The sequence below is a fragment of the Pinus tabuliformis genome, chromosome 9 (assembly GCF_031772625.1).
Source record: "Pinus tabuliformis cultivar Carrire ecotype Pingquan chromosome 9, CPIR1, whole genome shotgun sequence".
Lineage (NCBI taxonomy): Eukaryota > Viridiplantae > Streptophyta > Pinopsida > Pinales > Pinaceae > Pinus > Pinus tabuliformis.
In genome coordinates, this window is record NC_142307.1 from 1,442,198,326 (window position 1) to 1,442,221,211 (window position 22,886).

At 36.1% G+C, this 22,886-nt stretch overlaps 1 protein-coding gene across 4 annotated transcripts in view; it reads right to left on the reverse strand.

Moving 5' to 3' along the window:
- Positions 1–22,886, reverse strand: part of LOC149153988 (uncharacterized) — a 180,696-nt gene that overhangs the window by 49,791 nt on the left and 108,019 nt on the right. For 2 of the 4 annotated variants that reach the window (XM_089438695.1, XM_089438694.1), the window contains exons 10-11: positions 10,025–10,091; positions 9,724–9,868 (exon numbers count right to left, since the gene is read on the reverse strand). The exons of 1 other annotated variant lie outside the window; for it this stretch is intronic. In XM_089438695.1, the coding sequence (XP_089294821.1) occupies positions 9,724–9,868; positions 10,025–10,091 (212 nt within the window). The remainder of the gene's footprint in view (positions 1–9,723; positions 9,869–10,024; positions 10,092–22,886) is intronic. One more of the 4 variants, XM_089438696.1, reaches the window with a different exon arrangement.

Below are 22,886 nucleotides of genomic sequence, written 5' to 3' on the forward strand. Positions count from 1 at the left end.
CATAGATATAGGGTATACTTTTCCATCCACAACTCTTACAGATCCTGCTGGTAAGAAGCAATATGAAATAAATGCAAAGGCTGTCAATACTCTATTAGGATGTCTATCTCAATCAGAATTCGTCAAGGTTATGCAGTATAAATCCGCAAAAGAAATAGGGGACAAGATTGTTCTGAGCTATGAAGGAGATGAACAGGTAAAACGAGCAAAACTTCAAACCCTCAGAATTCAGTATGAAAATCTCTGAATGCACAATGATGAAAGTGTGGCTAACTATTTCCTTCATGTAGATGAGATTGTTAATTGTATGAAAAATTTGGGTGAAGAAATAAAAGAGGTTGTTGTGGTTGAAAAAGTTCTAAGATCTTTGTCCCCTAAGTTTGAATCAAAAGTTTCTGCAATAAAAGAAAAGGAGAATCTATGGAACCTTACCATGTCACAGCTGCACGGAATTCTAATTGCTTACGAAATGAGGAAATGAGGACCACCAGATAGGAGAGAAGTTGCATTCAAGACATTAGGCAAAGGAGATTACTATGAGTCAGGACATATGCCAGAAGAAGAGGAAGAATCAAATTTTGTCAAGAACCTTCAACGGGATGCTGGAAGATTCAGAGGTAAGTTACCTTTCAAATGCTTTGTTTGTGGAAGAGTCGGTCACTATGCTGCCAAATGTCCTCATAAAGATAAGCTTGACAAGGGTAAGGAACCTGTTAGATGGAACAAGAAACAGAATGTAAATAAGAAAAGCTATTACACTCATGAAGATAGTGATGGACTTTCAAATAGTGATGAAGATGAAAAATGCTATAATTAGAAACTTTTAATGGCTTTTGAAGATGATGATTTTGTGGATGCTTTAGATGAAGAAGGTCATTATGAAGAGATTTCTAGACTCAAAATTTGTTTAGAAGAAAAGAATGTGATCATAGATACTCTGCAATTTCAACTTGCTGAAAAGGAAAAACATCATCAAAAGTTAGAATGTGAAATTGTGGAGAAAAGAGATTGAGAAAACAAAAGCTCTTAATCTTAGATTTGTTAAAGGATCTGACACTTTAGATGAGATTATCAAAGTACATCGCTCTCCACTAATCAAGACAGGTCTGGGATATAATGAAGAAACAACTCAAGTGCAGAAACCATCTACCTCCAAGAGTTATCTTGATGCAACAAGGAGAAGTGAACAAAGACCCAATGGAAATTACCAGGTAAATCGGGGGCAATCTACTTTAAGGACAAACAGAAGCTACAACCAACCACAGGTAAAACCTTCTCAATTTACCTCAAGAATGGATGTCAATAGGAACTACAATCATTTGGCTGGGAGATTTGATAATCACACGAGTTTCTTCAATGGCCAATGTTTTTCTTGTCATAACTTTGGTCACAAAGTAGCTCAATGTGTTGCCTATAAGACAATCATGACTAGAGAAGCTCATAAACAGAGGAGTATGACTGGGATCATGTAAAGGACCTACAATAACTTCTCTGCTCTTGAAAATGAAATTGAATGTTCTATTTGTAACAATTTTGGTCATGAAGATTCTGAACGCAGGAGCAGGTTTCAGCAGACAACTCAGAAGGAGCAAGCCTCAAGTGCCAAATCATGGAAAATAAAAGAACCACAACCAGAAAGATGTGGTATAGCCTTATATGCGGAAGGGCAGGAAAATCAATGGTACATCGACAGTGGATGTTCGAAACATATGACAGGTGATAAAGAAAAACTTCAGTCATATAGTGCCTTAAAGAAGGAGAATAAGATCTCTTCTGGAAATGACACCCCTACTCTCATAAAAGGCAAAGGTTAGGTTCAGTTGAAAGAAAGGGTCAAAGAGGCATGCAAAGATGAATGTTGGGTCAAGGCAATGGATGAAGAACTTGCATAGATCGAAAAAAATAACACTTGGGAGTTGGTTCCTAGACCAAAAGATAAGAATGTCATAGGGACAAAATGGATCTTCAAAAACAAGTTGAATGAAAATGGGGAAGTGATTAGAAACAAGGCAAGACTTGTTTTTAAAAGGTATGCTCAACAAGAAGGAAGAGACTTTGAAGAAACTTTTGCTCCCGTTGCTAGACTTGAGGCCATCAAAATGTTCCTTGCTCTCTCTAGCTTTCAGAAATTCAAAGTATTTCAAATGGATGTGAAATCAGCCTTTCTGAATGGAGACTTAGAAAAAGAAGTGTACATTTAGCAACCAGATGGTTTCATTATTGGGAATGATCCAAATCTTGTATGCAGACTAAAAAAGGCTCTCTATGGTCTTAAACAGGCTCTAAGGGCTTGGTACTACCGTTTGGAAAAATACCTTCATCAACAAGGTTTTTCAAAAGGATCAGCAGATAGCAATCTTTATATAAAAATTGAAAATGACATTGCTAATACTTGTTGTGTATGTAGATGATATTATCTTTGGCAGCAATGAAGAAGCTATGAGTCAAAACTTTGCCTTGGTGATGCAGAAAGAATTCGAAATGTCATTACTTGGAGAGTTGAAATATTTTCTTGGTCTACAAATCCAACAAAATGGAGACGTTATCTTTTTATCTCAAACCAAGTACCTCAAGCAGATTTTGAAGAAATATGGCATGGAAGATTCAAAACCAGTATGTACCCCTATGGTTACAGGATGCAGCCTCAGTGCAAATGATGAATCAGCAGCAGTGCATCAACCAACCTATAGATCCATGATTGGAAGTCTGCTTTATTTGACAAGTACCCAACCATACATCATGCATGCAGTGGGAATGGTTGGAAGATTTCAGGCAAATCCAAAGGAAACTCACCTTCAGGCAAAGAAGAGAATCTTCAAGTATCTTCAAGGAACTCAAAACTATGGCTTATGGTATCCGAGAGATACAGATCTCACTCTTCATGCTTATACAGATGTAGATTGGGCTGGAAGCATGGATGACAAAAAGAGCACAAGTGGTGGTGCATTCTTTATGGGTTCCAGATTAGTATCTTGGTTCAGCAAGAAACAGAGTTCGATTGCCTTATCTACAGCTGAAGCAGAATATGTGGTTGTCGCATCTTGTTGCACACAACTCCTTTGGATGATGCAAACTTTGCAGGATTTTCAAATCACTTGTACTCCTCCTATCTCCATCTTATGTGATAATACAAGTGCTATCAGTATCTCAAAGAATCTTGTCATGCATGCAATGACTAAGCACATACCGATCAAGTATCATTTTCTCCGAGAACAAGTATTGGAACAAAAGGTCAAATTGGAGTATGTTCCCTCTAAGGAACAAGTGAGGGAACAAGTTGCTTATATACTCACCAAACCACTGCCCAGGGAAACATTTGAATACCTCAGACAGAAGCTGGGAGTAGTTAATGCATCATCTTGTTGTTGAAACTTGTCTGTTTCGGAGAAAAATGGGTGTACGCAAGTTGCCTGAGGAGGATCCGCGTACATACGCCGGTTTATGCAGAGACAATCGCGTATATGGCAATTTGAAAGAAATCAGTGGGGACAATCTCTAGTTGAAGATAGTTTGATATGGGTCTGACAGAGACCATCTGGCACAGGTTCAGGGGGAGCAGATAATCTTCTAATAATACATTGTTGGCATTATCTTAGAAGCTTTTGGTTCAGGTTCACAGCTGTTGATCTCAGGTGGAACAAATGCAGAGGGAGAACAGAAAGAAAACATGGCCGCTGATCTGAATAGTGATTGACAGATGTTGCTGATATCAGTGATTGGTGAATTTCATAAGTCTTGCTCTAGATATTTCGTCTCTATGTCATGTATCTCTATTATGATGTCAAGGTCATGTAACGCCCTATTTTGGTTTCCCCACTATGCCTGGGATGAATGATGTAATGTACTTGGGTATCATATGCAAATTTCTTATGTATCCCCACTTGGTTGGGTAGATGATCCCCACTTGGTTTGGTGATGGATGTATATATAGAGTATTTTGGTGATAGGAAGGTCTTTGATGATGTATAAGTCATGGTTCTTGAAGAACATCTTTTTACAGATCTTGCCTAAAGTCAGGGGGAGCATGGTCAGCACAGCAGAGCAGAGATTTCAGCATGTACTCAGGGTGAGCACAACCCTTTGCCCTTGATGACAAAGGGGGAGAATGACTTTGAGGATCTTGGGGTTTCCATCAAGTCCAAAAGGGGAGATTGTTGGCATTATGGCACAAGTTTGGAACTATGGAACAGGTGTTGTCCTTGATGGCAACTCATTCTGGTGACAGATCTCAGTTCAGGCTTTCAAAATGAAGGAAAAGACATATACGCAGGTTCACCTAGACAAAGACGCGTATACACGCAGGTTAGATGTTATGAAGGCGCGTAAGCGTATACACGCACTTTCACACAAGGAAAAGTGCGTATATGTTGGAAAACTTACTTTTGGTCTATGGTATCTAATCCTTGGTAATTGAACCTATGGTTTTGGGCCATGGTATCTCGTCAAGAGTGTTGATCCCAAGTATTGGGTCCATGGTATTGTTTGTTATGGTTTTGGACCATGGTATTGTGGAAGGCCTAAGACTATAAAAGAGGAAGGAGATCACTTGGCAAAGTATGATCTGAATTATTGAATATTTGATAAAGTGCTAGATCTTAAATGGCGCAGATCTGGATATGAATGAAGGAGGAACATTAACGCAAAGAGAAGGATAAGTTTTATTGATGGGTCATAATCTTAAGGCTTGAATTATAATATCTTTGTATGATTTTGATCCGTTATATGTGGCACATGCTTGATCTATAAATCTGGTAATCTAGGTTATTAAGGTCTGAATATTTGTGAATTATCCTTTATAGATCTGTACACAGGTTCAGTGAAGCAAAGGCGCGTATACACGCTGGTTCTGTGAGTAAAAACAATGTATACGCAGGTTGGTCCAAACACAGAAGTGTATGCACGCATGTTTCTGGTTACTGAAGTAGCGTACATCTCTTAAGTTGCGTTCTAGTTTCTTCTGTTTGTTGCTGCAGTGTTCTGGGTTCAGAATTTGGTGTACTGTTAGTGTGCTCTCGGTACAGCTGTCAGAGAAGTGTCTACTTGATTCAGTTCTAATTGGTGAAAAGGAGATTGTTTGATTCTTGATGATTGATTGATGTTCATGGATCCAGTCTGAAAATTTATGAAACGTGGTCCCTGGAAGAAAGTGAAGGTTGTAGCTTTCTGTAGGTCAACACCTACGTACTAATATCTTGGCTAGTGCAAGAGCTAAGGGGGTTGTAGCTCCCTTCCAGGAGAAGCTGGAGAACGAGAGAGGGTTGTAGCTCTCTGCAGGTTGCAGCCTGCGTACTGGTAAAGGACTGCACCAGTACAGAATCATTGTAAAAAGAAGTTTCTAATTAAAAGGAAGATAGAGACGAATTGCAGCAGGTGGTTTTCACCCACATTGGGTTTCCACCTTATATCTTGTGTTCTTGTGTGTGATTGTCTTCTACTCTATTTTACTGTTTTACACAGATTAATAATCAACATCTGTAAGATAAAGTAAATTATAAGTTTGCATGGTATACACGGGTTTCCTTCTACGTAGTTGCGTATATACGCGGTTTTCACTAACTGAAGTAGCGTATATGATCTGGATTTGAAAAAGGGAATATTTGACTTGATAATATTGATTCACCCCCCCTCTCAATATTATTTCCAACAAAAAGAATGCTGAAGATATTGAACACCTATTCCTTCATTGCCCAGTGGTTTGTCAGGTGTGGTCACCGATTATTGTTTCCCTCAACATTGTGCTAAGATGGGAGGGATCTCATCTATCTTAGGCCTGACAAAACTGGTGGAATGTTGCGGCAACACAAAAATTTAGAAGCCTCCCTTTGTTGGTCTGTTGGGGTATTTGCCTGACTGGGAATCGCATTATTTTTCAAGATGCACCAACTCTATGGCCAGCGACTTATAACTACACTCCTACTATTTATCATTTGATCCCGGAGGAAACAGAAAACCAACCAACTCGGGTCATCATTCCTAGAGCTATTGATAAGAATATCCCCTAGGCATATTTCAATGGCTCAACACAAAACACTGGATGTGGGGGTGGGGTGGTACCACACATTAATGAATCAAATTATTTCAAACTCAAATTGGGATTAGGGAGAGGCACAAACAATTATGTTGAACTAAATTGCCTCATATACCTTCTTATTTTTGTTGTGGAACAAAACTGCCATAGAATTCAAATCTTTGGGGACTCAAAGCTTGTTATTAATTAGATCAACTATGCATATCATTGTCACATGCACACACTCAGGGGCTTACTGGGTGAAGTCATATCATTAAAATCACAATTTCATTTTATTGTATGCGCTCATATATATAGGGAAGAGAATTTGGTCTCTAAGTTTTTTTCCAAAGAGGCCGCACAGCAGCACAAAGGGAGTGGTTAATTCAAGAATTCTAAGATCAAGAGTTCTATCAGTATTTTCACCAACCATTCATTCAACTGGATGGGTTTATATCTAAATGATCAGCCATGAACATTCATCAATTTTGGCGTATTTTTTATTTAATTTTATATGCGCTATTTGGACGGTGACGATTTTTATATATGTAAATATTATGTCTTTTATTGTAAATATTGAACTATATGTCACTGTATTGGATTGAATGGTTTACTCCATTATCAGTAAATTTTGCATTTGCGACGGTTTTCATATATGTATATATTATGTCTTTTATTGTAAATATTGAATTATATGTCACTGTACTGGATTGAATGGTTTACTCCATTATCAATAAATTTGCATTCTCATACGCTGGTGATACAACATGTAATTTTCTTATTGACCTAATGAAAATTACGCTTTTTTCCTTGGTAAAAATAACATATAAGTATACAGTTTGGATGTTGAATATTAATTTGAAATATTTAAATAAGACATCCACTCCATACTGAATTTAAAGTGCCCCAACATAATTTTAAAAAAATATAAAAATATTCATAATTATATACGTTTTTTCCATTTCATTACTAATATTTAATCTCATTAACAATATTTATTACATTTTTATAAACACTAGAAAATGCCCCAACCTATTCTAGTTCCATCCCCTTCGTTTAAATTAAACATGTTTACATACATTACACCCTTTGTATTACAATGATCTCTATCTTAATTATTTTAATATGTGTTTCTAATTTTATATAATCACAACAAAAATTATCTAAAAATTATCTGAAATTTAGTAATTAATTAAATATGGATCACTTTATCTTAATTCATTATTATATCAAGATAAAACAAAATCAACATTTGAACTATGCACCAACATAGATTTATCTTAACTAAGTGTCAAAAGAGACTAAATATCTTTTCAATCTAAAAGAGGTTTCCATCTCGAAAGATTTGATTTTGTTCCCTTTCAGTGCTTGGTAAATCCAGAGTTAAAACAAATCTAGGTTGGTTTTATTATTAACTGGAATATTCACATTGAAGTTTTTCTTGTCAATGTTTTGAGCCATAAGTGTGGCTCACCCTCAGAGCATAGATATAAAATCTAATCGAAAGAATAAATAGGTGAGAGATGTTGGAAAAAAGAGTCGTTGTGATAATTTGAATGTTAAGATATTTGTAATAATCAACATTCGAATTTGCCTAAGGTCTCTTTTTTCCAACATCTCTAACCTATTTATTCTTTCGATCGGATTTCATATCTATGTCATGAAAATGAACCACACTTGAAAGCTCGAAACGACAACAAGAAAAACTTCAATGTGAGTATTTCCGAAAAATACAAGATCAAAATTTCTCCTCACAAAAGCCTCCAATCTCAAATTTAATTTAATTTTTATTTTTATTTTTATGTAATTTGACTAAGTCAAAATGTTAAACAAGAAATTACATTACAACATCTCTAACATTTTGATTATTTATAAAATTAGTGTAATTATATATCTAAAATAGCTAATAAATGTTGATAAATATTAAAATACTCAATCATAATACATTTTATATTAAAAAAAATCATAAAAATTAACTAAATCAGCCTTTATTATTTTATTAAAACAATTAATATATGAATTAAATACACATATAGTTCAAAGAGATTTAAAAAAATCTTAAATATGGAGATTCATCCTCCATTTACCATGGAGATTGTTAATCTATAAATAAACTTTGTTATCATAACATATATCAATATAATGGTCTATTAATACAATATGCCCAAAAAACCATAACTCATGTTACCAACCTAGATCCGTCTTAAGTGATGAGGATCAAATATCTTTTCATTATAAAACCATAGATCATGTTACCAACCTAGATTCATCTTAAGTGATGAGGATCAAATATCTTTTCATTATAAATAAGATTGCATATTGAAAATACTTCAAATGGTTATAGATTAATTTAATTTAATTATATTTATAATTATAAGTATAAATATTATTATTAATTTTAAAGTTTATTTTATTTTAAACATCTCTACGCTATTAAAGTTGAGAGCATCTCTCAACCCAAAATATTCTATAATGTATTATGAAGATTAAATCCTAACATCCCTACCATATTAAAGTTAAGAGCATCTCTCAACCCAAAATATTTAACACACAATTTTCTAAAATGTATTATGAAGATTAAATCCTAACCATCTATCTCGTAACCAAAAAAAATATTATAAATTCAAAATCTTACCATGTTAGCAATGAAGTCACACCTAATGGCCAGCCATTTAAACCAAAATATTCATCCACTACCAAATTAATCAAAGGGTGGCATTGTCTTCATTCCGGAAGATTGTGTACAAGCTACTTTACTCCAAATGACTAACTTTTCACGATGTCTATGTTACCAATGAAGTCACACCTAATGGCCAGCCATTTAAACCAAAATATTCGTCCACTACCAAATTTATCAAAGGGTGGCATTATTTTAATGTAAAAAAAAATTGCAAGTTTCTTCATTGCGGAAGAATGTATACAAGCTAGTTTACTCCAAAGGGACTAAGTTTTCACGATTTCCGTGACTCTGAAAGACAGTATTTTTCTCTATACTATCAAAGTTTTTAATTAAAAAAACATATAAAGAATAAAATATTCTGCTAACATGGTTAGCTGCACACAATCACCAGTAGAAAATCTAGAAAATCAGTCAAAAGCACACTGAGAAACCTGCCTAGTCCAAATTTACAGATGATAGATTCATGTCATGTAAGTTTTGATCTATGCTGCCATCAAGTCAATGTATTGGATGACCTAAAATTGAAGAATGTGCCTCACATGGTCAGTGGTTCCCATCAAACAAGTAATGTTAATGGCAAGATGTTTACTAGCAGTGATCATTGGTTATGTTCTATTTATTAAAAAAACAAACCAAAATGCAGAAACTATACACACACCCTAACAACTTGGGGAGTTAGGTTTACTCTTAATTGGAGTATATGTTCTAGAGAGGTCACCTGATGCCTCTAAACTTTCTGCAGCTTGAATTTTTAACATCATATGCACGTATATAAAAATTTAAAAAATTGTAAAAGTCAAACAAGGGATACTTCTGCAAGTGCAGTTTATATAGTTCTAGACTATGTCATGTTTTTGGACTATAGCAGATATTATATACAAGAGTCCACAAAGACTTTATCTGCTCACCATCTATGATGCGTTGTATAAGCATACATAGTAACACCCATCCATGTGGGTCGCAACCCAAAATTGGAAGAGAAAATGATACAAAGAATGCATGGATTTCAAGGACTCGGACAACTAGTCACTCTTACCGACCACTCATACGATATAATGTACTCAGCATATACGATGCTGCAGATTCTTTTGCTTCCATTTCTCTACTTTTCAGCTCACCCCGTTCTGAAAGTTCAAAGTCTACACCTCGAACTGTAACAGTTGCAAAACAGAGTTCCTTGGCTGTTTTAAGATAACATCATTTTCGCATCAGTTCACCGCTATGATTATGGTTAATAGTTACAGAATGTGCAAAAGCAGATATACCAGATAAAGATCAATTGCGTCTCTGTTTAGATGAATAATTATATTCAGGACAGTCAAAAAGATCCATCTTACCATCACTTGAATTGATGACTGTGTAGCTTGGCAACCATTGGTTTTTGGTACAGATTTCATTGAGTTCCTGCAAAATAAAAACAAATTCCCAGAACCTTCTTACTAAATGGTAAATTGCCTAATATTATAAAATATAATTGGCAAATATTATAAAAAAATAGTAGCTATTCCATAGAGGTTAAATCCCTACTATCTAACTAATTTAATTATTGATAATTAAATTAAGTTTCTAAAAATCTCATTCTAAAATAGGCATGTCTATCAAAATAACTACAACCATTATATAAAATATAATTAACATTCATGAAATTATTAGATATAAATTTGTTCATTAACCCATCACCAATTAATTAAATAAATAAAGCTCGAAAGACCATTATAAATTATAGTCATTTATGAAATTATTAGATGTAAATTTATTGGTTAACCCAACACTAGATAATGGTGGTAGCAATCATAATGCAAATATAAGACATCCAAAGGGGATGGACTACAGCAAAGTAAATTAATTTGTTAACTAAATTTTATATGATTTATTGGATTTGAATGAAAACCGTTAAAAGCAGTGTTCCACGGGGACTCGCTCCCCCCCCCTAGGGGTCTAGTTTCCTCGCTCCCCCGCGCTCCAGGGACTTGGGGACGAGTAGGGGACGTTTCCCCACGCTCCCAAAAATGAGGAAACTCAGGGGGACGTGCCAGGGGGTCGTTTCCCTTTCCTGAAGGGGCGTTTCCAAAAAGGGGGACGTGGGGGGTCATTTCTCATCTACATCTTCCACTGCCAACATTTTGGAGGTTGATAATATGACAGGGTGTAAGATTCCAACATCAAGTCGTATCCTGATCTCACATATGTAGAGCACGTTTTGTTGCAGGATGAAGAAACGACTCAACCCTGTCACTAATAAGTAATATAATTGTTAATATTTCTAGATACCAGAGTCTCCAAGGTATAAGTACACGCACCACCCTCATATTCTTTAAATAACGTCACTCGCATTCCTATATCGCTGGAAAACACCGTATTTTGATCACTCCAAATATATATACATAAACTCCAGGATGTGCGTATTCATTTGACGAAATGGTGTACGAAATTTTCATATAGAATGTATATACACGTTGGAAGAAAGTGGTTGACTGAAGACGCTCCCTTCTCAGCATTATATTTGTATTTTTGATGACTTTATAGATACAACGATTTCTGTCGCTGACTTAATATATGTGTCTGGTTTAGCAGAATTGTCGAGATCTCTGGAGATTTGAAATGAATATAATTATGCTATTAAGCAGCAGCTGTTCTTGAAAGTTTGAAGCAACGCCCGCTCAGACCGCATGGCCTTTAATCCCGTAAGAAGCTAAGGATTTCGAGGGAAGATTGTCGTGGCTTGTGAGAAAAATTGTATTGCTAAGCGGCTCATCCTTAATTTCACACCGTGCTTTATAAAGTTGTTCTTGCAGGTCTAAAAGAAAACATTAGATTTGATTGTTATGGGTAAAATTGGGATTGAATTTTGTAATAGATTGTTTAGTTTATGATGTATGATTATAAATTAGAATTTTAAATTTATATGATATTAGAAATTTAGATAATGATATTCATATCAATGATCATGCTTTGCAGCTTTTCAATTCAAACTCAATTGTCATAGTGGACTCAATTAATAAATTATATTTTATGTTTATAAGTTTTTAAGACCTTGACGCTCCCCCACGTTTCCTAAAAAATGGTGGGGAGCTTTTGCATAGGCCGCTCCCGCGCCTCCTCGCTCCCTCGCCCCCTCGTCTCGGAACCTTGGTGGAACATTGGTTAAAAGTAATTCGACAAATCCGTAGTTAAAATGGATTTTTTTTACAGATCTCTTGAATAACAAAGTATAAAAATATTTTAACCAATATCCATCTTTTTTTTCTCTTTTTATGTTGAAATTTTCCATAGGACCTAGATATGCTTTATGGCTAATCACACACAAACACAGTAGGAAACCTCAACTTACAAGCACTTTGCACAGCAGAAATCTACAGCAGTGAAATCAGCAGAACCCTACAGCAGTGAAATCAATAAAGTACACAGAGATTTGAACCTAAAGCCCGATTAATAAACGAATCATGGAGCTCTCGTATTAAGGATCATGGCCCTTCAGATCACTAGTACAGCTAGTATACATATATACAAAAGATTAGGGCTTGAAATCAGAACAGTTTCATCCTCAATCTGCCCACAAAATACTGAGAGACGATGCTTGACTTAGTTGCTGAAGGCAGTCCTTTAAGTCCTCTTGTCTATTGTTCCTCTGGCCATCCTTTGCCTAATATCTGTCCCGTTAGCTGTTCACAATGCACTTGATCCTTTAAATACACCGCACTTATCAGACGAAATACTTCAGCTTCTCACAGTCTATTAATCCTTCAATAAAACTGCATAACTAGCCATCAATACATGTTGTTTACAATTTCACTTGTGAATAGACTTCATCAATAACGCTCAGCGACCCTCTACTTACTGCATAACTAGCCATCAATACATGTTCATAATTTCAATTGTGAATAGACTTCATCAATAACGTTCAGCGATCCTCTACTTTAACATATGAGCCCTCACACCAGCAGTCTCACCTTGTCACAAACACAGCCACCCTTGTATCACTGAAATCTTTTGTTCTCACTCTCGGGTACTCAGCCCTTCATAGAAGACATCTATATCAGCCCTTTATGTCTCTTTGAGGGACTCAGCCTACTTGGGTGAGTTTCGGCCCTGTTCACAGGACTGGGGCAGCCAGCGGCCAGCCCTAATTAGGCTTTGCAGCTGCCTTACTTCCACAGGACAGAACACTCCAAACCCTTTTCTCACTACGGCCACTTGTTATCTCAAAGAAAAAACTCAGAGTAGCCTTTCTCTTAGCTGCAGATGTGTCCTTCAGCGAGCAAATGCACAGATTACTCCTTCCTTAACCACCAACCAGCTCAACGTATCTAGAAGAGAGACCGAGTCCTCTTAGAAGTAATCTTCTTCCTTGCTACAGTTGTTTCACTAGGATCTATGGCTCCTTGGGTTAATGTTGTACACAAGATAGGTCGCTATGTTGTAGATCCGTTCTCCCATATGGATTCCCTTGCCCTAGGCTCTCCACAGTACTTCAGTTCACACAGAGATCCTTCAAATCTTCAGCAACTTGGACAGATCTCATTCTTTGGTTTCGATCAAACCCAAAACCAAACTTCACCTTATCTCTAGTCTTCTCACAAGGGTATCTCGACCTCCATGAGCAGAACTTGGCACTTCCTAGGACACTCATTGCACAAGAGAAGCCACATCTCTCATGCACACAATGAGCCTCTCATTTGGCTCCTCTATTTATTATTTCTCTTGGGTCATTTAGGAAACCACTAGAACTTAGGGTTTTCGCCTTTCAACCCATTACAATAAATAATTAGTTCTTGTAGGTCCTCAACCTACTGCCTTGAGTCCAAAACCCCAATTTTGGGTAACTCGCCCAGCCGATTCCTTTAGGTGGGTTTTCCCTCTCGAAAATACCTTCTGAGCTATCCAAAATTCTAGCATTTTGTATCAGGAGTATTGGTAGACCTACCCTCTGTCATAGAGACCCTGAGTCAAGTAAGTGAAAGTACCCCTATACTCACCCAAGGTCGAGTAGGAGGGAATGTCCCTATACACCTGAGCCAAATGCAACTGTCCACAAGCACATTAGGTGGGTTCACTGAGTTTCAAATCTGGACAGTGCCCCAATATTTGTCAACAAACGCCTTCCTGTGTAAAATATCCATTGTTCGACCTAGCGCAACGGGCTAACCAAGATCAATCTTAATTCTGGATCTGTCATGTCTAAGAGGGATCAAATCCCTTGAGGTGCCAACATTTCCTCAAAATTATGAACTTGAGCCCTTTGGGCCCATAATAAATCCCAAATTAGATTGAATCTACACGGTTTTTTTTGTGAGTGTGTGTGTGCCCCTGTTAAGGGAAAAAGGAATAAACATATTTCCCTTGTAATGAACATTAAAATCCATTAAAAGTATTTTGACCAAGAACCGTTTTAACGTTGGATCTATCATGTACCTAGGATTTAAAATAATAAATAAATAAAATTATAAATTATAAAACATGTCAAAGAAAAGTGACAATACGAATATTAAAAAATTAAAAATTAAAATATTTCTATTTAGAGAGATAAGAAATTTTAATTTATATATAGTATGAATAATTTTAACTCAAGATCTATCAACTTGCCTCTGAAGAATCAAATCTTTTGAGGTGAAAAGCTTTCTTTAAATTTTGAGCTAAAATATATTTGATCCATCTCAACACTTGGTAGATAAGAAGTTAAAATGAATCTATGTTAATATATGTGTGTATAAAATTATTCAATATCAACTCTCTTTACATATAGATAATTGATATTAAATAATTTTAGTTGTCGGGAGCATTAAAAAAAATTGTTTATGATCCATATTAAAAAATTTTGTTAATATCTTTAAAATTTTACATGTCAACTCTACATTAAACATTGAAAGTATACACAGGTAAGTAGAGAGTACTTATGAATAAAATAAGAATTTTTTTTATAATTATTTTATTTTTCTCTATATATAGTTTAATTAAAATTATTTTAATTGAAATAGATATTTAAATATTTTACTATGGTGGAGATTAAAACATTTTTTTTTGGTTGTTACCATTTGTTTTCAAATCATATCATAACTTTATGTTTAGCTATAATTTAAAATATATATATTTCCTCAAACAAGGCTGCAAAAACACATTTAAACACAATAACAATATAAATTATAATTATTAATTATACAAGTTGTAATTATTATTTATGAAATTATTGAATATAAATTTATTGATTAAACCAACAACAGACAAGGGTTTTTTTATATGGTGAATTGGTAACTCGTTGGAATAATCTGGGCAAAGCCCGAGATCAAACCTAGCAGTTGCCACTATAACACCGAGGGTATATCTAACAACCATTAAGCCAGATATACCAGGAATTAATAACTTAGCAAGAGCAAAGACCCCAGGGTGGTGACTCCTTCAACCTTATCACAAGAGGCCTAAAATATCCCTGTAAAATTTGATACGTGGATGGATAACATCCAAATGTGCCAGCCACTCAATCGTCCCCTCATGGTGAGTTAAATTTATTTTATTGTTAAATGTCGGTTTTGTTCAGTCATAACGTAAATATAACACATCCAGAGGGACGGACTACAAAAAAGTAAATTAAATTTTATCAAGATTCTAGTCTTATTGGGTTTGACTGGAAACATTAAAAGTGACAGAAACAGATGTGACACAAGATTCAACAGGATCCTTGTCCAACAGTGGAGATGGTGCTTCCAGCAGGGTCTGACGTCAGAAAGAAATATAAATTCAATAGAAATAAAAAAAATTATTTCCTATGTCAGGTGAGGTCTCGCAGCATGAACAATGGTCAGTGGCAGAATTCAACGAAGGAACATAGAATGAAAGACACTGCAGTGAGAAACTAGAAGAGGGTATTGGAGGCAACGAGGTAAGAACTGTCATTTGGTTCGAGGTTGGTGTCGTTTAAGTGTAAAAAATAAAAATTCAATTTGACATGAAAATATAGATAGAAATGAAAATAACATGTCAAACATGATTAAAAGTCTATATCAAAAACGCGTCATCTTCATCTTTGGTCAAACTTTAAAAACTTATTCATGAAACATAACATTAAAATCACTAACATAACATTAAAAAGTTTTATACAATTAAACATACAAAAAGAATGGCAAAACAGGTTTTATCTTGAGGTTTTTGTGGTCCATCAAAAAGCTCTATATCATCAAGGGCACAATAGGCAGTGAAATCACTATAAGCATGATTACCACTGGTGTCAAGACTAATTCTATTACTCTCAATGTTAAGATGATCTTCATCCCCTAATGCATTTGAAACAAGTTTGAAACATCGAGCATGAGAATTGGATGATTACCACTGGTGTCAAGACTAGCTCTATTACTCTCAATGTTAAGATGATCTTCATCTCCTAATGCATTTCAAACAGGCATGAAACATCGAGTATAAGAATTGTATGAGTTTTTAGCCAAATTGTTTAAAGCCAATTACAAGTTAGTAGTTACTATGCCCATAAACAAAACCCTATAATTTTCCAAATAACAATCCATTTCTTTTCTTGAAATGAATATGGTTGAAGGCACTCCAATTCTTTTATCATGCTAATGCAGTTGATCCTTGGATCAAGACATGAATTGTATACATTTGCAATTCTACAGCCCCTAATGCCTAAAAATCCCACCATACTGCTAAAGCACTTTTGACCCTATCATATTTCACTACTTCCAAATATCCCTTCTTCTAACCCATATGCCCTAAACTATGGTCTAACCAAAGCTGCAATTGATGGGTCTGGATTTAGCCTATCAATAGCCTCACAGAGTCCATTCAGGACTTCTTCACCTTGATTTCTTAGGGTCCAAACCTCATGCTACTGCATGTATAAGGTTATGCATCACCTTCCATCTTCGGTCAACTACCTCCCAAATTTCCCAATAATCAGCATCCATATTATCAAAAACACTTGCAATGGTCCATGCCCTCATTAAAAACTCCATACAAGGTTTGTTACCATCAACCATGTGAAGCACATCAACAATTGGAATTTTTTCAGCATTTTCCCAAAAGCTATTGTCCAATATTATTTCTTCTACATTATTTCCCATTGCTCCTTTTGAAAGGTGAGATCTCAGTCCAATATTATTTCTTCTACATTATTTCCCATTGCTCCTTTTGCAAGGTGACAAACCTTTTCACAAGGCCTCCATGACTCTCTAATTGTAATTTTTCTGTATCTGTTCAATGTAGGATGATGGTTAATGACAATGAGCTAAAGAGAGATCCATTAAATTGTTGGTATTTAGAGCCCGTAATTTAATTAAGAAGGAAAATTTCACACAAGAACAAGAAACCAAATTCATACAGACAGGCACAGAATTTTACGTGGTAAAACCCTGACAGTGTGTCAAGGAAACCTCCACAGGGCAAGGGATTGGAATGCTTTATTATTCAAGGTCAGCAATGACTCTCCAACAATACAATAAGCCTCTCGAGAAATAGCATTTTAATACAAAGGCACCTTTACAAAAATTGTCTATCGTTACACAACTATCTAAACGGTAAAACAATGCTTACTGAGGTAAATTACATTTACAAAGTCTTTTAATTTCTGTCATTATTAACATAAATGGTCTTATACTTCTCTATAATCACCTTTCTTATACCGACACAATTTGAGATTCCACTTGTTTTTGTTGGGTGGAATTTTGAGCCATTGAAGTTTACATGAGAGAAGAAATGCCTGGAGAAGGAAACATGGCAATCTCCCTCTAAATTCATTGTCCTTTCATTTTCTTTCTTCTCTTTCTTCTTTTGATTTGTCATAGACTCAATGCATTGCATTTTTCTAATCGCCAGATATGTTAGGCATCCTTACACGCCACCGCCACTTCCATTAGAGATACAGTAAGCATGTGCTCCACCGCTCTAATATCTAATTAAATTTCTGCTCATTGTGCTCCATGTCAATGTTTCAAATCTGGAAAGTCTTGTGAATTATTATATTATATTCTATGTTAAGTTTTAATACATTTTCCCAAATTCCAATTTCCAATAATTGATCTGTGGGCAGTGTCAGACTGCAATTCAAACAGATAAGGAGTGTGCCTATCAGGAGGAAACTCGTTAAGCAATGGGGTCTGAAGTTGTAGCCTATGTGGAGGAAAGTTGGGTGCTGCATCAGGAGGAGGAAGCTAGAACTAGGTAAACCATACTTGCAGAATATGGGTGGCAATGGGAATTGCATCAGGTGGCTTAAGCCATGGAAGAGATGAAAAGCAGGACATGAAAACCACATGGAACAAGAAGCAAAGGTTTAATTTTCCTCTGCTGAATTCCATGGCTGAATTTCAATAAACCCTCAATTTTCCACCAATTTTATTCACCTTGCAGTTCATGTTTGGGTTTGGTTTCAACTTGAGATTCGCCAAAACTATGTCAAATTAATGCAAATAGCCTTTAGAGTTGGTGAATTTTGAATTCCAAGGAAAGAAATAGCGGAATGTGGTGACCTATAGCTATGTCACCACAGCGAATTTTTCCTTGAAATTTGAAGGAGTAACCTAATGAGGCCACAATTTTGCCCAAAAAGTAATGGAAATTCCAACAAAATTTTGACAAAATTCGGCTGAAATTTTTGGAAATCCATGTTACAGCTCTCAAGCTTCAAGATTTTGGGTGCCTCAAGGGGTTTCTGATTTGTTGAATCTATTTCTACCATAAAAAAGCTATTCAAACACTCCAGCAAACATATTTTTTTGAAAATTCTCTTGCTGGATTCCAGGAAGAAATTTGTCGTCTGGGTGAAATTGTGGCCTCGGTAGACAACGCCATTTGAAATTCGCCATATTTGAAGGAGATGTAAATTAATTCCACGCAGATTTGGTGAATCTCAAATTGCACCCGAACTTGAGCTCAAACTCAAACTTCAAGGCAAATAAAATCAATAGATATCGAGGATTCGTTCAAATTCAACCCCAAAATTCAACAAATTAAAAATAAATAGATAAAATTTAAATCCTATTCGCTCATACCACGTGGATTTCTCTGACTCCGCATGGTTTTCACGTCATGGTTTCATTTCTTCCAAGGCTAGAGCAACTCGATGTAATTCCTATTACCTTAGCACAATTGCATACTCCTTCGTGACTCTACCCGACACTGCACCCAACTTTCCTTTGTGGAAGATACAGTTGTAGAATCCATGCCAACAAGTTTCCTCTCCGCAACCACAAATGCATCCACCTGACACTAATGCCCTTGCAAATGGATGTTACTTCTAATCTGCGGCCAACGTTGCAACCGTTGTATTTCCTCCAAAATTAGATCTTAGATTGCATCCAGGTCAACAAGATGCGTGTTTTCTCTACACACTAGGGTCTAGTTTCCAAATCAAAGCATTTTCAGCGTTCAGGGTCCAGCACCCATGCTCTGGATCATTTTCCAATGCCTTAGTACGGCCCATAATCTCATAGATTCAAATATTTTGTGGTTTTCTCAGTTGTGCATGAAAATGGCATTTTTTAAACCTAAGTCAACATTTAATGGAAAAAAGAATTGTGTCTACACTGTAGTTTGCCATTGTTCACATACCAGTTAATGGAAGTTGGAATTTGGGACTTTCATGACTGTAAAATGCAATTAAAACTTAACATTGAGCATAATCCTTGAAACTTTCTAGACCTAAATATTTGAGTATACTATAGAGCATAGTGAGCAGAGTTGAGCAGAGCACAGTGAGAAGAAATATAATTAGATGGCACCTCAAAAATATGTGAAAAGGGAAAGGTCAAATTGTATCTGTCAGTTACATGGAAAACATTTTATTGGCATCTCAACCAGAGCAGTGGACTACCTGCTTAGTGTCTCTAATAGAAATGGAGGTGCCATTGAAGGATGTCGAGCGGTATCTGAAGACCAAAAAGGTGTACTACAACAAAACTATGAAAACTCAAAAAAAGGGAGAAAAAGGAAAAGAAGCAACGAATTTAGAGGAAGATTGCCATGTATTTTTCATCTAGCATTCCTTCTTTCACCTAAACTTTAGTGGCTCAAGTTCAAGCCCAACAAAAACAGGGGTAGCATTAACATTAAATGCATTTGGGAACCTGTAGAGAAGCAACAACAATTAATGATGCTATTGTTGATTTTTTAATGCATGTGCAATTCAGTTTAATGTGGTAATCCAAATTGGATCATCATACAATTTGTCATCTATCTTGGAACTTAGAGGGTGAAAAAAAATTGGATAAATTAACATGTAAAGCCCATGTTAGTGATAGGACCCAACTTGGAAAAATAGGGTTTAGAACCTTTCAGAGCCATTTTGAGGCATCAAAAGTAGCTTTTCGGAATTGCTACATTCAAAAAAATGTGCACACAAACTCAACATTGACCTACACACCAAAACCTTTTCAACAGTGAAAATCACCTTAATTGAAGCCTATATGCAAAATTTAAGCCTCCCCTAAATTAATCTACCTTGTTACCACCATGGTATGAGTGGATGCCATGCCAGCCTCCATAACTCACACGTGGGGCTACCCATGTGTGGACTTCCAAAAAGATTCTAGGTCTAAAATCTTAGCAATAATTTAGGGTTGAGGAAGTCAAAACCATAACCCTAGATGGCTATCAAGCTATGTTAAATATTCATCCATGAGCATTATACTTGTTGCATAGCTAAGGAAAACCTCTGGGAGTGCTATTTTCAGAGCATAATAGACGAGGATTTTGTCACAGGCATTCAAGCCACAGTGCCAAAAGGTAACTCAATAGTGAGTTCTCATTCCTTTGTATGTGCATTTTATAGATGAAACAAAGAGACAAGATCATAGGTCTCACCTTGTAGCTGTGTTTTCTTTTGTATTGGGTTTTGCAGGATCAACCGTACATTTGTTTTTGTGGATGGTATACATGTGTCTATTCTTTCATTTAATATTTCAATTATTTCATAAAATTCAAGCAAAGCTAGTATTTAATTAATAGGGGATCTATGAAAAATTAGTTTGAATAGTCTAATATTTAATAATGTTATAAGATCTGTTGTGACGAATTGTTCTAGTCGAATCATGTGGCCATAAGCCCATATTTTAAAAATGCATTCAAAAGGCTATTTGGCACAAAGTGTGTTTCTCCTGTGTCTAAGGCTCTAAGGACCACATTACTAAAGAAAACAAAAGAAATAATGACAGAGGTTGGCTATTATTAAATAGTGTTGGAAGTTTACCGGTTGCACAATTCTGAGAGATGGTTGGTCAGATTTATATCGTCGACAATTTATTAATGTGCTTGTTTATTGCCGTCAACGGGTATTTTTGCTATGGCAATTAATGCAATGGATCAAGTGAAGATAGTTGAATATGTTTTCTGAATTTTACATAAAGTAACAAAGAGGTTGGTGAGGAAAATGTTGTCCAAGTTGTCACAAATAATGCCTCAAACTACATTGGTGTAGTAAAGATGATTATGGAAAAGTAAAAGACCATTTATTGGACCACTTGTGCAGCTCATTGCTTGGATTTATTGCTACATGATTTAACCAAATTTCCATAGATCAATGATGAAATTTGGAGAGCAATGATAGTTGTAAACTTTGTCATTAACCATCATCTCATTTTGAGCATATACAAAAAAAATGCAACCAGAGAGTTGTTTAGGCTTTAGGATACAACGTTTGTCATATTTCACATTACTCTAGAAAGAGTTGCTGAAGAAAAAACAAACCTCAGATCTATTTTCTGCAATACAGAGTGGGAGAGATCTCAACTTTCAAAAGAAGCAAAGTGAAAGAATGTAGAAGAAATGATGCTCGGAAAGACCTTTGGCAAGATGCTCAAAAAAGTCATAAAGATGTGTAGTCCAATTGTTGATGTACTCTGCATGGTTGATGGTGACAAAATTTGGATGGGTTTTGTTTATGAGAGTATGGACCATTGCAACAAATCCAATACAAGCGCCTTTGATAAAATGGAAGATTATTACCATGAGATTTGTGTAGAAAAACTTGTAGATTCACAAGCTCATGTAATCTACTAAAACAAGAGAAAAGAATCTACTTCTACTCTTCACAGTGAAAGCCCATAAACATTGAGCAAACAATAATCAATAGAGGAAGATAATCAAAGGCACATAACACAATAAATATCCGGCGAAAGCCACAGCACAAAACCCCACTATCTGTTTTGTATTAATATGGAAAATCAAGATGAAATTACAACGCTGGTTCTCTCAAGAACAATCCCAGCACTCGGCAAATTCAATCTCCAACTCATAAGCAAGCTCAAGGCCAAAGCTTAACCTCTTCACAAGCTCTCCAAGTCTCTATTCCAATGTGTAATTCCTATGAAGGATAGCTTGTATTTGAAGGGAAAGCCTCTAAAAATAGCGCAATCCCTCAAAGATCAGTGCCTGATTGCATGCACTATCAGTGCAACTCAGAAAAATCTAAAACAAATAGTACATTGTCCCTGCACTCTAGTCTCCACTGGGTCTTTCTCAGAATCAACATGCATGAGTTTCTGATGGTAGAATCTTCACTTACCTAGAGTAGCACTAATTAGGTCACTAGTGTCCCAACTGACCGTTTACTCACTATTAGTACCTGAAACTGATCAGAACTAATTTAACTGGACTTAACTCAATAAACTGAGTTAACTAATTACAACTCATCCACTCCTCCCTCTCCAATAGATCCAATGGATCTGGGGAACAAGTTTCTATGCGACACTCTCAACATACCAGACATAACCTTGGACAAAGCCTGGCTAGGGCAGGACTCTACCCTCTTCCTCAGATTCCGTGACTCTTCAGAGAGACTTTGAGTGCTCCGAGCCAAGCGAAAGCTATTTTCCCTTCCGAATAAAGTGTTTTTGGATGAAGACCTCACAAGAGCTCAAGTAGTTGAACTAAAACAAGCCAAGGAACAAGTTGCAGCAGCAAGACAAGCAGGGAAATGGGCAGAGATTAGAAATTTTCGAGCAGTTATTTGGGACACCTTCCCCCCGGGATGGGCACCCCGCTCAGGGAACTCCAAAGGATAGGCCCGAACGGAGAGGAGGCGGGGCACGGATCTCTCGGTTCACTACTGGAATGGTAATGGCTCCTTCTGGTCCTCACCAAGCCTACTTTATGAAGCCCTTAGCTCAGCGGACATCCTCCTGCTTACCGAGACTCACACGAACCCAGTACGGCCTCTCCCCGACATTACAGGATATCGGTGGACCGCAGCTTGCAGATAGG